Source organism: Pyxicephalus adspersus, chromosome 6 (assembly GCF_032062135.1).
Source record: "Pyxicephalus adspersus chromosome 6, UCB_Pads_2.0, whole genome shotgun sequence".
NCBI classification, from domain to species: domain Eukaryota; kingdom Metazoa; phylum Chordata; class Amphibia; order Anura; family Pyxicephalidae; genus Pyxicephalus; species Pyxicephalus adspersus.
The window spans coordinates 12,621,888-12,636,293 of record NC_092863.1 but is presented as its reverse complement, the minus strand read 5'-3'; the positions used below and the strand labels follow the sequence as shown (position 1 = coordinate 12,636,293).

General features: G+C 39.9%; 1 protein-coding gene across 1 annotated transcript; it reads left to right on the top strand.

The window, feature by feature from the left end:
• Nucleotides 1-4,244: 4,244 nt before the first annotated feature.
• WNT3 (Wnt family member 3) lies at nt 4,245-14,406 on the top strand. Its single transcript, XM_072414590.1, has 5 exons — nt 4,245-4,328; nt 9,976-10,217; nt 12,454-12,719; nt 12,931-13,415; nt 13,786-14,406. The coding sequence occupies exons 2-4, from the start codon at nt 10,061-10,063 to the stop codon at nt 13,408-13,410; spliced, it is 903 nt and encodes a 300-aa protein (XP_072270691.1). The 5' UTR covers nt 4,245-4,328; nt 9,976-10,060; the 3' UTR covers nt 13,411-13,415; nt 13,786-14,406.

Below are 14,406 nucleotides of genomic sequence, written 5' to 3'. Positions count from 1 at the left end.
CCCAGAGAAAATCTAAGCGAACATAGGGAGAACATAAAAACTTTGTTCTGTTCAAGACAAAAATTTAAGACCTCAATTTTGTGGTTGCAAATCATAGATTTAAAGTGGAGCGTTTAGCATTTATGGAAAAAGTATGATTTACAGCAGAGGAGAGGAAGAATAGGGAAAGGTTGGATTTTATCTTTAAGACACTGCAGAGTTATACAATGTTTTATCAGAGCTGATGCAGCAAAAGCCAGGTGTGTATTCTTTCAGTAGCTCATTGACTATAAATTATTTTAACCTATATAAATAAATGTATAGTGCTGACAGCTTTACAAAGTCCATAGTCTTATCACTAACTGTCCCTCAAGGGGACTCACAATTTAATGTCTCTCTGTCTATGCAGATAGAGTCCTGACCAAGTTCCAGCGCTGCAAAGGTCAGAGTGCTACCCACCGTGCCACACAAAATGTTTTAATTAATTAGCAATAACATGCAAAGAAATACAACTCTTCTTGTACTACATTCCCTTAGTATCAGCAACTGAAATGTCAAATTAGATGGATTGATTGGCTGCTGAAGTGTGAACATAAAACAGAGTAGGGATGTCTGACACAGATCCTATCAGCATTCTTTGTTATTTGTAGTTGGTGTCCTATTACATGTAATAGTGATGAGAAGGACCGACATCACATAAAGGTCAGGCAGAATTCAAGCACCTCAAGGTACCTGAAAATAGGTCCAAGGGGGTCTGTTTATAAGTTTTTGCTTTTTCCCTATTGATAAAATCCTCATCGGCATGGGTTTTATTCCCTGGTCATCAGGATTTTCAAACAAGCATAGAAGTGCACAACTATTATACTAAACTGGCTCCATTTACTTAGTGATCGCCATAATCGGGGCCACCATCAGAAATGTTTGGGCTCCATACTAGTTATGATTCCTAGACACCTTCCACCATATTTAAAAGTTCCAGCATTGCAAAAGTCAAGTTTCATTGATCTGGGCCCAGTATAAAAGTTCCCTGATGGTTGTCTGTTCAATGTTGCCATCTTTAGGCTCTGATAAATTTGTGTTGGGGTCTAATTGCTGTTTAATCAATATACCAGCAATAATAAAGATTTCTGTGAAGAGATAGATCAGCAGCTCACCACTATTAGGAATTGGATGATCACAATATTTAGAGAAAGATCCCCAGTTATAAATTTGCCCTTTAGTCTTTAGGGTAAATCAAACATTTTGCATTATATTGTGTCCAAAATCTTTAAATCCCCCACCTCTTAGATTGTAAGCTGTATGGGGCAGGGTCCTCCCCTCCTCCCGTGTCATTGTTTCTGCTTCTCTATTATGCAGGTTTGTCATTAAAAACCCTATTTAATGTACAGCACTGCTGAATATGTTGGCGCTTTTATGTTTGGTAATAATAACTAGTGACATCTCTTCTGAATGTCATGCAGTGACAGTTTACTTTTATGACACAAGAGGGCAGTATGCACATAGATATAGTGATGACTTGTCAGCAAGCATTGGGTTACATGCTATGTGGAGGTGTGCTGCCTGCTTACACAGCATTTGTCATCTGTAGACCATTGCTGCCCCTTCAAAGGAACTTCATCATTATAGGGCTCATATATTCCCTATCTTACTCTTTAAAGAATATAAAGCACCTTTTACACGAAACAAAGTCTTATAGGTGCACTTAGCTGAAGGACCTTGCAGGTGGCATTTACCATAAAGTGATACAGATGTTTTATTATTTTGGATTAGATGTTAATAGATTAAAACTTAGGGTTTTACCCTTTTCATACTAAATCAAAAAGTTAAAAAAAAGACTTTGGTATACATAGGGTATACACATACACTTTAAGGCTACACTTGCTGGATCTTCTGTCTCTTTATAGTTGAAAAGAAGAGTTCTTATAGACTCGTTTGCTTGGTATATGACCCTGTTGTCACCAACCAATAAAAGCATATGGAATGTTAGCTACATCCAAGGATTATTATTTTAATGTTTTATACAGTGGAGTCAATACATCTTTTGGGCATTATGGTATGGTCTGAAGAAGCGAATAAATATTGTGAAACGCATCAGCATCTGTGGATACCAGCCCATATATAGTGACCCCGTTAATGCTATGGATTTATTTGTTGCATTTTGATGTTTGACAATGTAACTTGATGTTTGAAAACTTGTTTTAAAAGGTGTATTTGATAAGAACTGTAATAAATATTATGTGTGATTTTGTTATAGGCAGTAGGATTTGGCTTCCAGCCCTCAATGTATGATGTATAGAAAATCCTTTCCCAATACTCAAGATATTTGTTTAAACAAATATGTCTAAAAAACATTCATTAGAATGTTAGTCATTTTTGTGTATAAATTTCCAGTGTCTGAATGTCTGGGCCAAATCTGTTTTCAGGAGCAGGAAATGTAATGTTGTATTGGGGGATCTTCTTTCACTTCCGGTTCCCTAGACACATGAAATAAATCCTTACTTGTCCCCACAAGATCCTCATGTGAAAATGTCCCCACGGCTTTCAGTCCCTTTCCCCGTGGGGACACACATTATATTAAGAACTTGTCAGGGTTGCTATCTACTGACCAAAACTCTTGGCAAGCCCATAACTCTTCCTGAAAGCTCCAATCCCCTTATGGGTTATAATCTTTAATAGCAGCGATATATTTGGGGCCACAGCCTTTTTGCTGACCAAATGACCATGTTCATGTTTGATGTCTTGGTGTTCCATTTATGCCGAGGGATCGTTTTTTTTTCTATCAGTACCGGTGGCTCTCCTTGGTGTTTAGGTTGCAGTTTAGGGGTTAATGAGACGTTCCCCCCTAATTCTCGCTCCTGTGTCTCTCTCCTGGCTGGTTGTCCTGCAGTTTTGGGTCTCCCTGGAGACGCTCCCTGCAGGGGGCTTTTCACTTAGACTTAGGGGAATGGTTTAATTTCACAATCTTCCTGAAAATAGCTCCATATCCATCTGCCTCACTGGTGCCAAACTGTAAATGGCTGAGTGTGAAAGACTTCAGTTAGTCCAGAGACGTGCAGATTTGTACTCCTTGTGTTTTGCTGCCTGGCAGAAACCAATCAGGATCATCCTTTCATTTCCAAATGTCATTTTATAGGAAAGACTTGGATCTAATTGGCAACTGTACGAAAATACTATTGCTGCTGAAAACTTTTGGTATTTTTTTCCTGGGAAAACTTAAAATGTATGACAGCGCAAAGTTGAGAGTATTCTGATAATCGGTGTGCAAAGTTATGCAAGTTCACTGTGTCTGGTTCCACCGGGAATCCCTAAAATACCTTTAAGCAACCAAATATTCTGTATGAAAGGAAATAGCAGAATAGGATTTGGTTGAAATTATTATAGTAGTGCAGCTCTTCTTGCTTTTCCCTTCTGACCTCACACACCCCGTCATCCCTATATTGGAAAAGACATAATCGTGTCCTATAATAGAGACTCATACATGTCTTAATTTTCATCGTATTCACTGCTATAAAAAATCCAAACTTGGCCATGACACCCTCTGTGTCTCCCTTTTAATCAGTGAAGTTGTCAATCATATTGAAGGATCATTAGGGTGGCTTTAGGGGTTGGAGTGTTGCCTAACTTTTTCAGAAAGTCAGTTTGCATATAACTATAGCTGTTTTTATCGCTGCATTGACTGATCATGGTGGTATACAGTTTTCTTATATTGACCTGGGTTGATTTCCATTCATTGTATGTTGTGCACAGGTATTTTATAAAACTCAGACAAATTCTTCTCATTTTAAATGGGGATGCCTGGATCTTTTTCTTATTGCGGTTTGTAATCTATCATGTAGATTCCTTATAATGTCATTCCTTTATTGAACATTTGGGGTATACTCCTCCCCCTATTCTTTTGGACTTACATGTTAAGGCACTCACATTACAGTACTATAGTCCATTCTAATTGATCAGTAAGCCTCAATGTATAAAATAAAACACCAGCACTTTTTTGGCAAAACCATACACCACTAACCTAGAACATTCACATCAGTACTTGGGTGCTCTGTACTATATTGCAGGTGCATTTTTACTTAATGTATGTGTACCTTGGTGTGCCATACAAAATGATGGCAACGTACATATAAAAACATGTTACAATGTATTATGGTTGCACTCAATAAAACACTGGTAAATAAGTTGTCACAATGCATGTAGTTGGCTTTGGAGCTATTTATCTCACTAGTTCTCATGTCTTTACATTTTATCATTTTTTATTTTTACAGGATGGAGCCATCTTTGTTGAAGCACCAATTATTTTGTGCTGGTGCATGCGCAATTCCTGGCTGTGTAACAAATGTCTGACTCAGGTAGGTGTGTGTTACTGTACCATATTTGTATACTGTAACTTGTAAATATCACTGGGGTCATGGGGGAAGCCTGGGGACTTGGAGTGATTGATTGTAGAAGCCCTGCTAGTTTCTGAACCTCTATATTCCCTCCTTAAGATGAGGGGAGATCTAAAGATTTGCCCCTGACAGTAGCAATGATATAGATAGCTTCCATATTACCAGAACACTAAGTCACTAGTGGAAGCTACATTGAATATTTTGGGGCCATGGAGGCTCCCCCTTCATCAGGCAAACATTTCTGGTTTTCATTGAATAAATTTGCACTTCCTATTGTTCTGCAGTTGGGGCAGAAAACGATATAAACATGAAGGGGCTCTAACCCTTCTCTGCTCTATGGAAATCATTGGGAAATTAAAAGCATAATGTTTAGGGGCCATATGTAGTCTGTATTATAATTTGTAGCCTGTAACCTACAGATATGACATTTCAAAATATAAGTTTTTTTTCTTCATATGACCGAACGGCAGCAAGGAGACATTGTGATCAGTTCTACCCAGTGATTGCACCAAGCTACCATTGTGTGAAATCTCATACACAGCTTATGAAAGGTTATGTGTGATTGGGTTCTCTGGGTTACGGCATTTGTTTCTCATTACTTTTGCTCTTTGCTCTGACTTTAGCCTGAAAGATGTGACAGTGTGAGATTTGGAGACATGAAAGGGCATAGAGGAGAGATAAGTAGGAGGCTGGATAAAGGAGTCTTGTTGGAGAGGGAGGGGGCACTTTGATTGACTGCTCCCTGTAGGGAGGATTCTCTTACCTTGGCTCATGGTTCTGGGATTGGTTGTCTGGTGACATCTAGCTTCCCTCTCCTTGTCATGATCAGCAGGCAGGGTATAAAGTAGCCAAAACCTTCTGTCCCCCCCAAATAGAAAGTCAGCAAGAGGACAAACAGTGCTTCTCATGGGATGCCCCCTACTTCTCCATCAAGGTCTCCTGACTCCCCCAATACATACCGCGCTCCCCCCATGGGCAGGCTCCACATTCTGCACTTCCTGTGGTTTTTTACTGCTACCCCCGTCTTGGCTGGATACCCTATTTGGTGGTAAGAGATCACCGACTATTTCTAATGCTTATTTTCCCAATAGTAGTCCCATGTCTTTTAAAGGGTAATTTGCCTTGCTGAAATACATTGAGAATATGCATTTATTATATTTTATTATATATATAGTCCATTGTTTTTAAACTGGGGGGCACTTTAGACATAATGCAATGGCTCACAAGGAGCTTATTTTTTTGCAGTTGTGTTTGCAGGCCTTTGGGGTCCATTGGCAATAATTCTGCACACTTTAGGCTTTGTCAATAGGCGACACACATAGGATGGTAATATATAAAAACCTGGAGATTTGTTGTAATCCATCTCCAATAAAATCCAGAAAGGCATGTAATTTTTCTGCTGCACCTCCCCAGGAAATTGGTGTTTTTTTATTTGTGTACATATAATTCAGTCCGGCGCTTCTTAGGTTTTTGTCTTATAGGCCACAGCTTTCTATAAAACACTGGTCCTGAAAACGTCAACTCATTTAAATATAGATATGGTGGGATAGTGAATTTCCAATATATGTGAATCCTTTTTAATCCGCAATAAAAAGTCTGCAGGATTCGCTTCCATAATTTTTATATTCTCTTTTGATTGTATGTATCATTAGCTGTGGATATTTAAAAAAGAACATGGAATAAGACATTGTACTAAAACTGTACCCCCTCCCCGACAGCGTTAGCTTGTACCAGCTCCTGTTACTTTTTTGAAACAACTTGGCTGGCATTTAAATTCACAGTAAAACAAATAAGTATTTTTGAAAATAGAATTTATGAACGTAATTCTATGACTATGTATATAAAGCACTAGTATATAAGTTATTGGATGGTGAGATTTTAGCATCCCCAGAGTATATGTGTAATGGCTGTTATTGGATATTTCTAGTATTCAAACACCAATCTATTCCAGAATATTATTAGAATATATTCAATATACGGGTGATTGTCTTCCTCTTTGTGTCTCCTGTTTACATGGAAATGTCTGTTTCACTCACTCAAAATTCACACTGGGAGCAATAACTGTATATTCCTAATGTTTTATTAGTGTTTATGTTTCCCCCCAGGCAGTGGTAAATAGATTGTTCTCCCTGTCTATTTTTTCCCAATGCAAAGCATCAGCTATTCTTGGAAATTTTTTGTCCCTACACAGAGCAATCTGCTTTGCATTGTGTAGACAAAATGAGTTTGTTTTCCTGTCCCTGTATAAATTACGTTCTGTAGATTCATGAAGAATGAATATGTTTGCACATAGAGATACCATGATTTACACTTGTTGATCAGTGTGAAAGATTTTATCTAATAGTATTTATTAATTTCCTTGACTTTTTGTAAATGTTAAAAAACACCCGAACATCCAAAGCTGACATTTCAGTATTTAGTTGATGCCGGGGCATTAAACCTCCTTATGGTTCCATAGATCCCCTTCACACTTGTGTGTTCTGTTACCACACAGTAAAAAGCATGTACTGCAGTGTGTGAATGGCAAAAGCAGAGTGTCCCATGTATTGCAGTGCAGTGTGTTGTGTTGTAATTTTTTTAAAACCCCAACAGAATGCATTGCGGCGCTCAGATGTAAACAAACTGTTCACTGCAATAAATAAATTATAGCATGCAGCATTCTAGGTGCATTCTATTCTGCATACCTGTTTTGGCAATTATAAGGGGTTGTATATTACTGAAAACAACTCCCTGCTGGAGCAGAATAGTGTTAGGATTTCTGACATTTAGATCTTGTTCCACCTATAACTACAGAGGACTGACCCTAAAGTCATTTAACTTATTACTGGAATTTCTGTCCTGTAACCTATAATGGATTCTTATTTATGTTCTTAATTTTACCAGTAAGATTAGAATTCTCTGTTTTACACCAAGATCAGGTGATCCCACTGGATTCTCATTCTTCCTGGTGCAGTATAAGCACTATCATACCTCCAGTGGGGTAAAATTCATGCAAGGAGGAGAACTGGATTCATAGTGATGATGGCAGGTGAGGAAACAAGCTGCAGAGATTTCCCCTATGAGAACCTGTTGCATCCATTCAACCTGAAGAGAGATTTCATTTTACTTCTCTAAAGATGCAATGGGAAATAAGAGAATATTTCCCCCCCAAAAAAAAATGTTAGAGAGTTGTCCCCAGAACAGGTATCCCCGTGAAGTTGGCAGACAATTCAGGAATATTTACAGCATGGTGCACTATTAGGTTCCTAAAGTTCCACCAAAATATTTCTTGTAGTTGTGGATATAGTGGAGAAAGGATTACAATCCCTGCTAGGTGTTGGCTGCTATCCCTCACTTCCTGTGTAGAGGACATAACAGATTCGCTGGACAGGAAGTAAATGCAAATATGCAAAATGAACATACCTGTTAAAAATCAGCCAGGGGTTCTTATCCTCCCATTCTATCCTAAAATAAAAAACAAATGTGTGGGCTGGCCATACACTTTAAATTGATAGCAGACCAGAGAGCAAGTTGCAAAGATTTATTAGAAGTTCTTGTGAATATCCCCCCCAAATATCAGACTTGTGAAATATTTATGTATTATACGTCTGGCATTATTTGGTCACCCATAGTGGTAAATATGTTAAATAAGTGCACAACAAAGCAGTCAGAGAGTGGATAGGCCCAGTGCTTAAAGTGTTGAACAGAAAGCCAAGGAAAAAAATAGTGACTGAAAAGTGAATTCTTTGTGTATTTTCATTCTTTCTCTATTCTTTTTTGCTGTTTTGTTTAATCCCAATCCCAATTGAGTTCTGAATTGAATCGGAAGTCAGAATAGATATTAATATGTTTGATCGACTTACCATTGTCCTCCTCTAAAAAGAGTGCTTGCTGTATGGATTAGGTAGCCATGGTTGCTACATTGAAATAAAGTTGTAATGTGTTTTTTCTCACCAATATCTTGAATATCAGGGCAGTGTTTGAGTCATTGTAGCACCCTGGCCCAATGACATTTGTCTACCCGGGGAGGATTACGCTGGTACCCAGCTGGAGGACCTGGAATAACTTACCACTAGGTAATATCCGGGGCATCTTAATCTCTTGTATTGTTTGAGGATTAGGCCATAGGATGAGCAGTATTGTCTGCTATGGCTCTGTCTGGGTGAGCGGTGATGAGGATATGGGGGTCTTAAGCCCTTTGTAATGAGGTCTCCCCGAGGAACACAAGAGGAGGCTCACTAATGCATGGAGTGTGTCCGCTTCCTTGAGAAGTTTTATGGAGGACAAACACAAATCCTCATAGTTATTTATTGCAAGGATAGTCTTGGAACATCAATGTCCAGGGTGTAATCTGAAGACCATTGGGGAGCAGATCTGAATACAATAATATTAGAGCACTTAGTGTGAAGACTGAGCCATGAGTGACAACCCTTTGTAAGTTTAGTTTTGTCTGACCAGTAAGCAGGCACATCTCTTGGGGAACTAAAGCTGGGAGATCTACAAATGGCAATAAAGGGGGATCTATAGGTCAGATATGGGGTGGGGGTTCTCCTCAAGTTTTGTTCACCATTACCTATACAGGAAGTAAGTCCAGGACATCTCTCCAATAGATATGAAAATATGTATTGCCGTTTGGAGAAAGATTGATCTTTTATTGAAGAAGTTTACTTGGAATTCAGGTCCCAGTAGCACTTTAACAGGTGTTTTTCTTCTTCACTTTCCATTGGAGTGATTTGCTGTCTATGCACCATTGTACATCTCTGTCTTCTTATCCTGTACCAGCGGCATCTTGTCAGGTTTTAATTGCTCGCTGTGGTCCATTGGAGAAATATTTTTCCATACGGTGCACTGATAACACTCCAGCAGGTTTTTTGTTGTCTATGGTCTATTGAAGAGCACTACCTTGAATGTAATTTTGAAATATTATTACTATATTTTGTTACTTAACATTACAGAGTAAAACCTCTAAGTAATAAAAAAAACAAAAAAAAACTTGGAACATCAGGGGAAATAATAAGGAAGAGACAATGCAGTAGCAGCACCTTTATGTGACCACAGATAACTGGGAACACGTTTCTGTTCTTTGTCATTTAAACACTCATATAAGACCAGAGACGTTGGGGATCAGGTCTTGACTCAATGATTTTGGAACCTTTAAGGAGATCAGGGACAATAGGGAACAAGTCCCAGGTGAATGCTGCTGTATGAGACCAGAGGAAATGGGGAACAGGCCACAGTTTAATGATATTTGTGCACTTTATTGCTTAGACTACAATCACTCATATAAGTCCCCTATTACTGTGAGTGAGAACTGAGGACACTGAATTAGAAATTAAGGGAAAATTGTTATGAAAAGAATATGGAAACTGTAACTGATGACTTCTTTTCTAAAATGCTAATGGTCTGACTACCAGCAGTTACTACCATGAGTAATAAGGACTTGTGACATTACTGATCTGAATGCTTGTTTTGTGACAGCCAGGCTTATAGTATGTTCAGAATGGAAAGTCATCCATAATGGCCCCAGTGATAAGGATAAGGACAGTTCTGTAATGGGAAGTTGTACAGGCACCATACATCTGGTCCAATCTACCCCTTACCTGTATGTTATTCATTGTCTTCCCCACAGGTCTTTGGCACTGGGGCAGCAGTACAGTTCCCTCAGCTCACAGCCCATTCTTTGTGGATCCATACCAGGACTGGTGCCCAAGCAAATGCGATTCTGCCGAAATTATATCGAGATCATGCCAAGTGTGGCAGAAGGGGTCAAGCTGGGGATCCAGGAGTGCCAACACCAGTTCAGAGGGAGGCGTTGGAACTGCACCACAATCCACGACAGTCTTGCCATCTTTGGACCAGTGCTGGATAAAGGTACTGCCCAATGTTCTAACCAAAGCCATGCTGCCAGCCTTCACCCAATCAGATTGAAAAGCCAATACATACATGCTGTGCCTTTTGCTAACCGATGCAGATAAACTGTCCCTGCTAGTTTATAGGTGCTAAATCTGTTGTGCAATATTTTAATTTCACTAACACATAGTTTTTGGCAATAATGGATAGTAATGGAAAATTGCAGTTTTGTAGGTCTGTTGCAGATGATCCAAAGGAAGTTAAATTTGCATTACCTGCCATAAACATTATTTAAACATCACATACAGATGAGTGAATGTAGGAAGTGTATGGTTTTTGCACAGTGACTAGAACTTTTTTTGTACAAAACTACAGGCAATTTTTATGTAAACTTTATTCATACTTTAAATACAGATGATCATTGGATTTTTCAGTCTCCCTTATATATTGGGGTTTTGAAAAGCCACGTTACAGAATAGGAGTGCTGTCATTGATATATACGTTTGTGTACCAGCCCAGAGATGAGCTCTTCTTCTGTACAGGCGAGAAGGTTCCCAGAGATGGCGGTATGCAGGTTTTTGCTCTCACGGAGGCTGGCGGCTCGGTAACACTTGCTGAATGAGTGAAATGGGCTTAGTGCAGAATGAAAGGAGTTTAAGCCTCCTCCCCACTGAGAGGCTGAGAGGGGCTCTGGGCCCAGCAGGACTCCAGGACCATTCACACGCCCTTTCGCTGCTCCCCCCACAAGCAGAGGACAGCGAGCAGTCTGCGCAGAGTTGCCTGTTGCTACGGATCGGCAGAGAAATGGCAGTCTGGTCACACGCGGGTCCCAGGGACGTCCATCATTATGTCACTAATACACTGTGACACCAGAACACAAAAGGGGATTGAGCGTCCCAGCAGGTAACTGGCCGCACTGGGAAGAGGAGGGAGATCTTTTTAATAAGAGGATTAATCCCTTTACTGCGTGATCTACAGATCTGCACCGTGATACCCAGACTGCTCTGGTCCAGCTCCAGACTGAGAAATGTAAACTCACTGGGACATAGCAGGCCCATAACCGCAAGAAGAATTGCTGAGATAGTTTTAGGTAGACACAAATTAAATCAAACTTTCTGTTGCCAAAGTTTGCTTCTTTGTAAATTATGTGGTATCCTTTTCTCTGTCACCATAGTTGTTAAAAAATGATTTATTACTGATTCCATGTGTGAACCAGACAAGAAGAGGGGTCTGGATAGTGCAGGAGGGAATCAATACAGATTAAAAGATGAGCTGGTTTGGGGTTTTTCTTCCCTTACATGGCTCATGCTTTGATGTGTTTTATGCCCAGTGCATTGAAAAGCTTCAGAAAAAATGGAACGATAGCGGACAGGTTTACAATATTGTGTTCAGGGATGAATCAAAATATGTTACCATACCATTATTTTTCTGTAGAACAGAGAAGAGTTCAAACCCATCACTTTATTCCTTTTGTGAGTCTCTTTGGGGTGACTTCTCTATAGTCACCATTCTGGAGACAAAACAAAAAGAAACAGGAAATTTACAAGTGTCCCCATTGGAAGATTCTCCCTCTATTCTTCGTTCTGGGGACACTTTAAAAATGTAGGATTTTTCATCATTTTTGCTCTCTTAGGTGAACAGCGCTATTGTATTTACTAAGCAGGGAGGTTGACAGAAATAACAATCTGACCGGGGTTGTAATGTTCATCAACTCTACTCAAGGGAAAATAAATTTTGGCTATACATACACTTTGAATCATATTACAACCCGAACCTTGCTGTGCCTGTACAGGTGGAATTGGAGTCACCTTGCCTATAGTCAGACCTGCACAGGTGTATGAAGGTGGTGGGATTGTTGGTTGCATGTCACCCTCTAGTGTCCATGGGTCCTTCAATCTAGAGTGTCAGTGACCTGGTCCAAATCATTTTATGGACGGTGTTCTGTGAAACGTACTAATAGGGTCAGGTTTAGAAATAATACAACAATTGAGCAGGACATGATTAAGACATAAAGAAAAAAAACTACTAGCATTCTGATTTATATAAGATGTCCTGCAGTAGACAGGGTAAGTTTGTGACCGTGTCAGGTCCTGAGCCCTTACCTGCTCTCATTACAAGGTAAGTACACTATTACAGTAAAACTTTGCTTCATGGGTGTCACTCTGTAATATTTTCTAGTGTGATTGTAAACTAAAAGTGATGTAAATATGATGGCATTCATGTGTGACTGTATGTGCATTGTATTTGTCTCCTGAAGCCACACGAGAGTCGGCCTTTGTTCACGCCATTGCTTCAGCCGGAGTGGCCTTTGCTGTGACCCGGTCCTGTGCTGAGGGCAGCTCCACCATCTGCGGCTGTGACTCCCACCACAAAGGCTCATCGGGGGACGGCTGGAAGTGGGGCGGCTGCAGTGAAGATGCAGACTTTGGGATCTTGGTGTCTCGAGAATTTGCTGATGCCAGAGAGAACAGACCCGACGCCAGATCTGCCATGAATAGGCACAATAACGAGGCAGGAAGGGCGGTAAGAGAAACACAACATTATAAAATGTAATAAATAAATATAAACTTCAAGATACCTTGTTTAGAATGCATTGGGGTGCATGCAGGAAGACAACACGCATGTTTCATTACCTGCATAGAATGTAGAATAAATCTGGCTTTAGAATCGGCAAGCAGGATTTGTTTTTTCTTTTAGATTTACTATTTTGTGCTGGTATTTTTGCTTTTTACAGACCATCCTGGACCACATGCACCTGAAATGCAAATGCCATGGTTTATCTGGCAGCTGTGAGGTAAAGACCTGTTGGTGGTCCCAGCCAGATTTCCGAGCCATTGGCGACCATTTGAAGGATAAGTACGACAGTGCCTCCGAGATGGCTGTGGAGAAACATCGAGAAGCACGAGGATGGGTAGAAACCCTGCGGGCAAAATATTCTCTGTTCAAACCCCCCACTGAGCGGGACCTTGTCTACTATGAAACCTCCCCAAACTTCTGTGAACCCAATCCAGAGACTGGCTCCTTCGGGACACGGGGACGTTCCTGTAATGTGACCTCTCATGGAATAGATGGCTGTGATCTGCTGTGCTGTGGAAGAGGCCACAATACTCGGACTGAGAAACGCAAAGAGAAATGCCACTGCATCTTCCACTGGTGCTGCTACGTGAGCTGCCAGGAATGTGTGCGCATCTATGATGTTCATACCTGCAAGTGACACAGGTAACAACTATGTGTGAAACTAATTATATTTCATGTACAAATGTCCTCCTGGGCCAGTGAGGTCATATAACCAGATACAGCTTCCTACCACTACCTTTCATCACAGCACATATAGTCTGATTGGGTTTATTATATACTTCAGTGTAAGCGATGGCAGAATGGCTGCTTCCTTCACAGAGCACAGATTTATATTGTATCTGCTTGTCTATGATACGTTCATGTGATCAGGAATACATGATGCAGCATGATACATCTTTTACTTTTCAGCAGTCTTGTTCTCTGATTATCTGTGACCAATCACACAATTGTATAAATGTATTGGTGAAACGAAAATCTATCAATGTTAATGTGGATCTTCTGTTGTTCACAGGCACAGATTATAGAGGAACTCTTCAATCATCTTTAGACGTACAGAAGAGAGAAGGAATCGCTGAATGCAGCTTTGTCTTTATTTCTTCAGAACTGAATTCTGGACCCTGGATTGTTTTCTACATTCCTCCAAGGTGACCTAACCCACAAAATGCCTCAATATTGTTAAGAGCAGCTGTAATTACAATTGGTGAGACAGAATACACATTTGTTGTTCCACTAAAGAACATTTTAGAATTTTTTTCACCCAAAGCTAAACTGATAATGTGAATGAGATGCATTTTAGTGACCATTCTGGGAATCCCAAAACTGATGGCAGTTTGTTATCCTAGCTGTGACTTCTGGTCAGGAGCTTTTCAGTCTTTTGGGCCTCATTATTGGTCAGTACTCTCAACCAAATCAATGACAGGACAACTTCCAAACTTTAGCAGCAGATGTAAGTGTCTGCATTACATTGCCACAAGTTCCTTGGAGGTGATTAGTTATATTTTTTTTCTCCATGTTGCAGATTTTTTATTTTCAGCTGTAAAGATCCTGTATGTTTTCATGCTATTTCTCTATTACTTTCACGGTAAGGTGAATTTATACATTGGCTGCCTTTCATATCCTATAGTGCACAATG

What these genes read in the sequence shown, in the direction of transcription:
- WNT3 (XM_072414590.1), top strand. Translation starts at nt 10,061, where the DNA reads ATGCGATTCTGCCGAAATTATATCGAGATCATGCCAAGTGTGGCAGAA. An exon ending in TGGACCAGTGCTGGATAAAG is followed by an intron (nt 10,218 to 12,453) that starts GTACTGCCCAAT and finishes TGTCTCCTGAAG; the next exon opens with CCACACGAGAGTCGGCCTTT. An exon ending in ATAACGAGGCAGGAAGGGCG is followed by an intron (nt 12,720 to 12,930) that starts GTAAGAGAAACA and finishes TGCTTTTTACAG; the next exon opens with ACCATCCTGGACCACATGCA.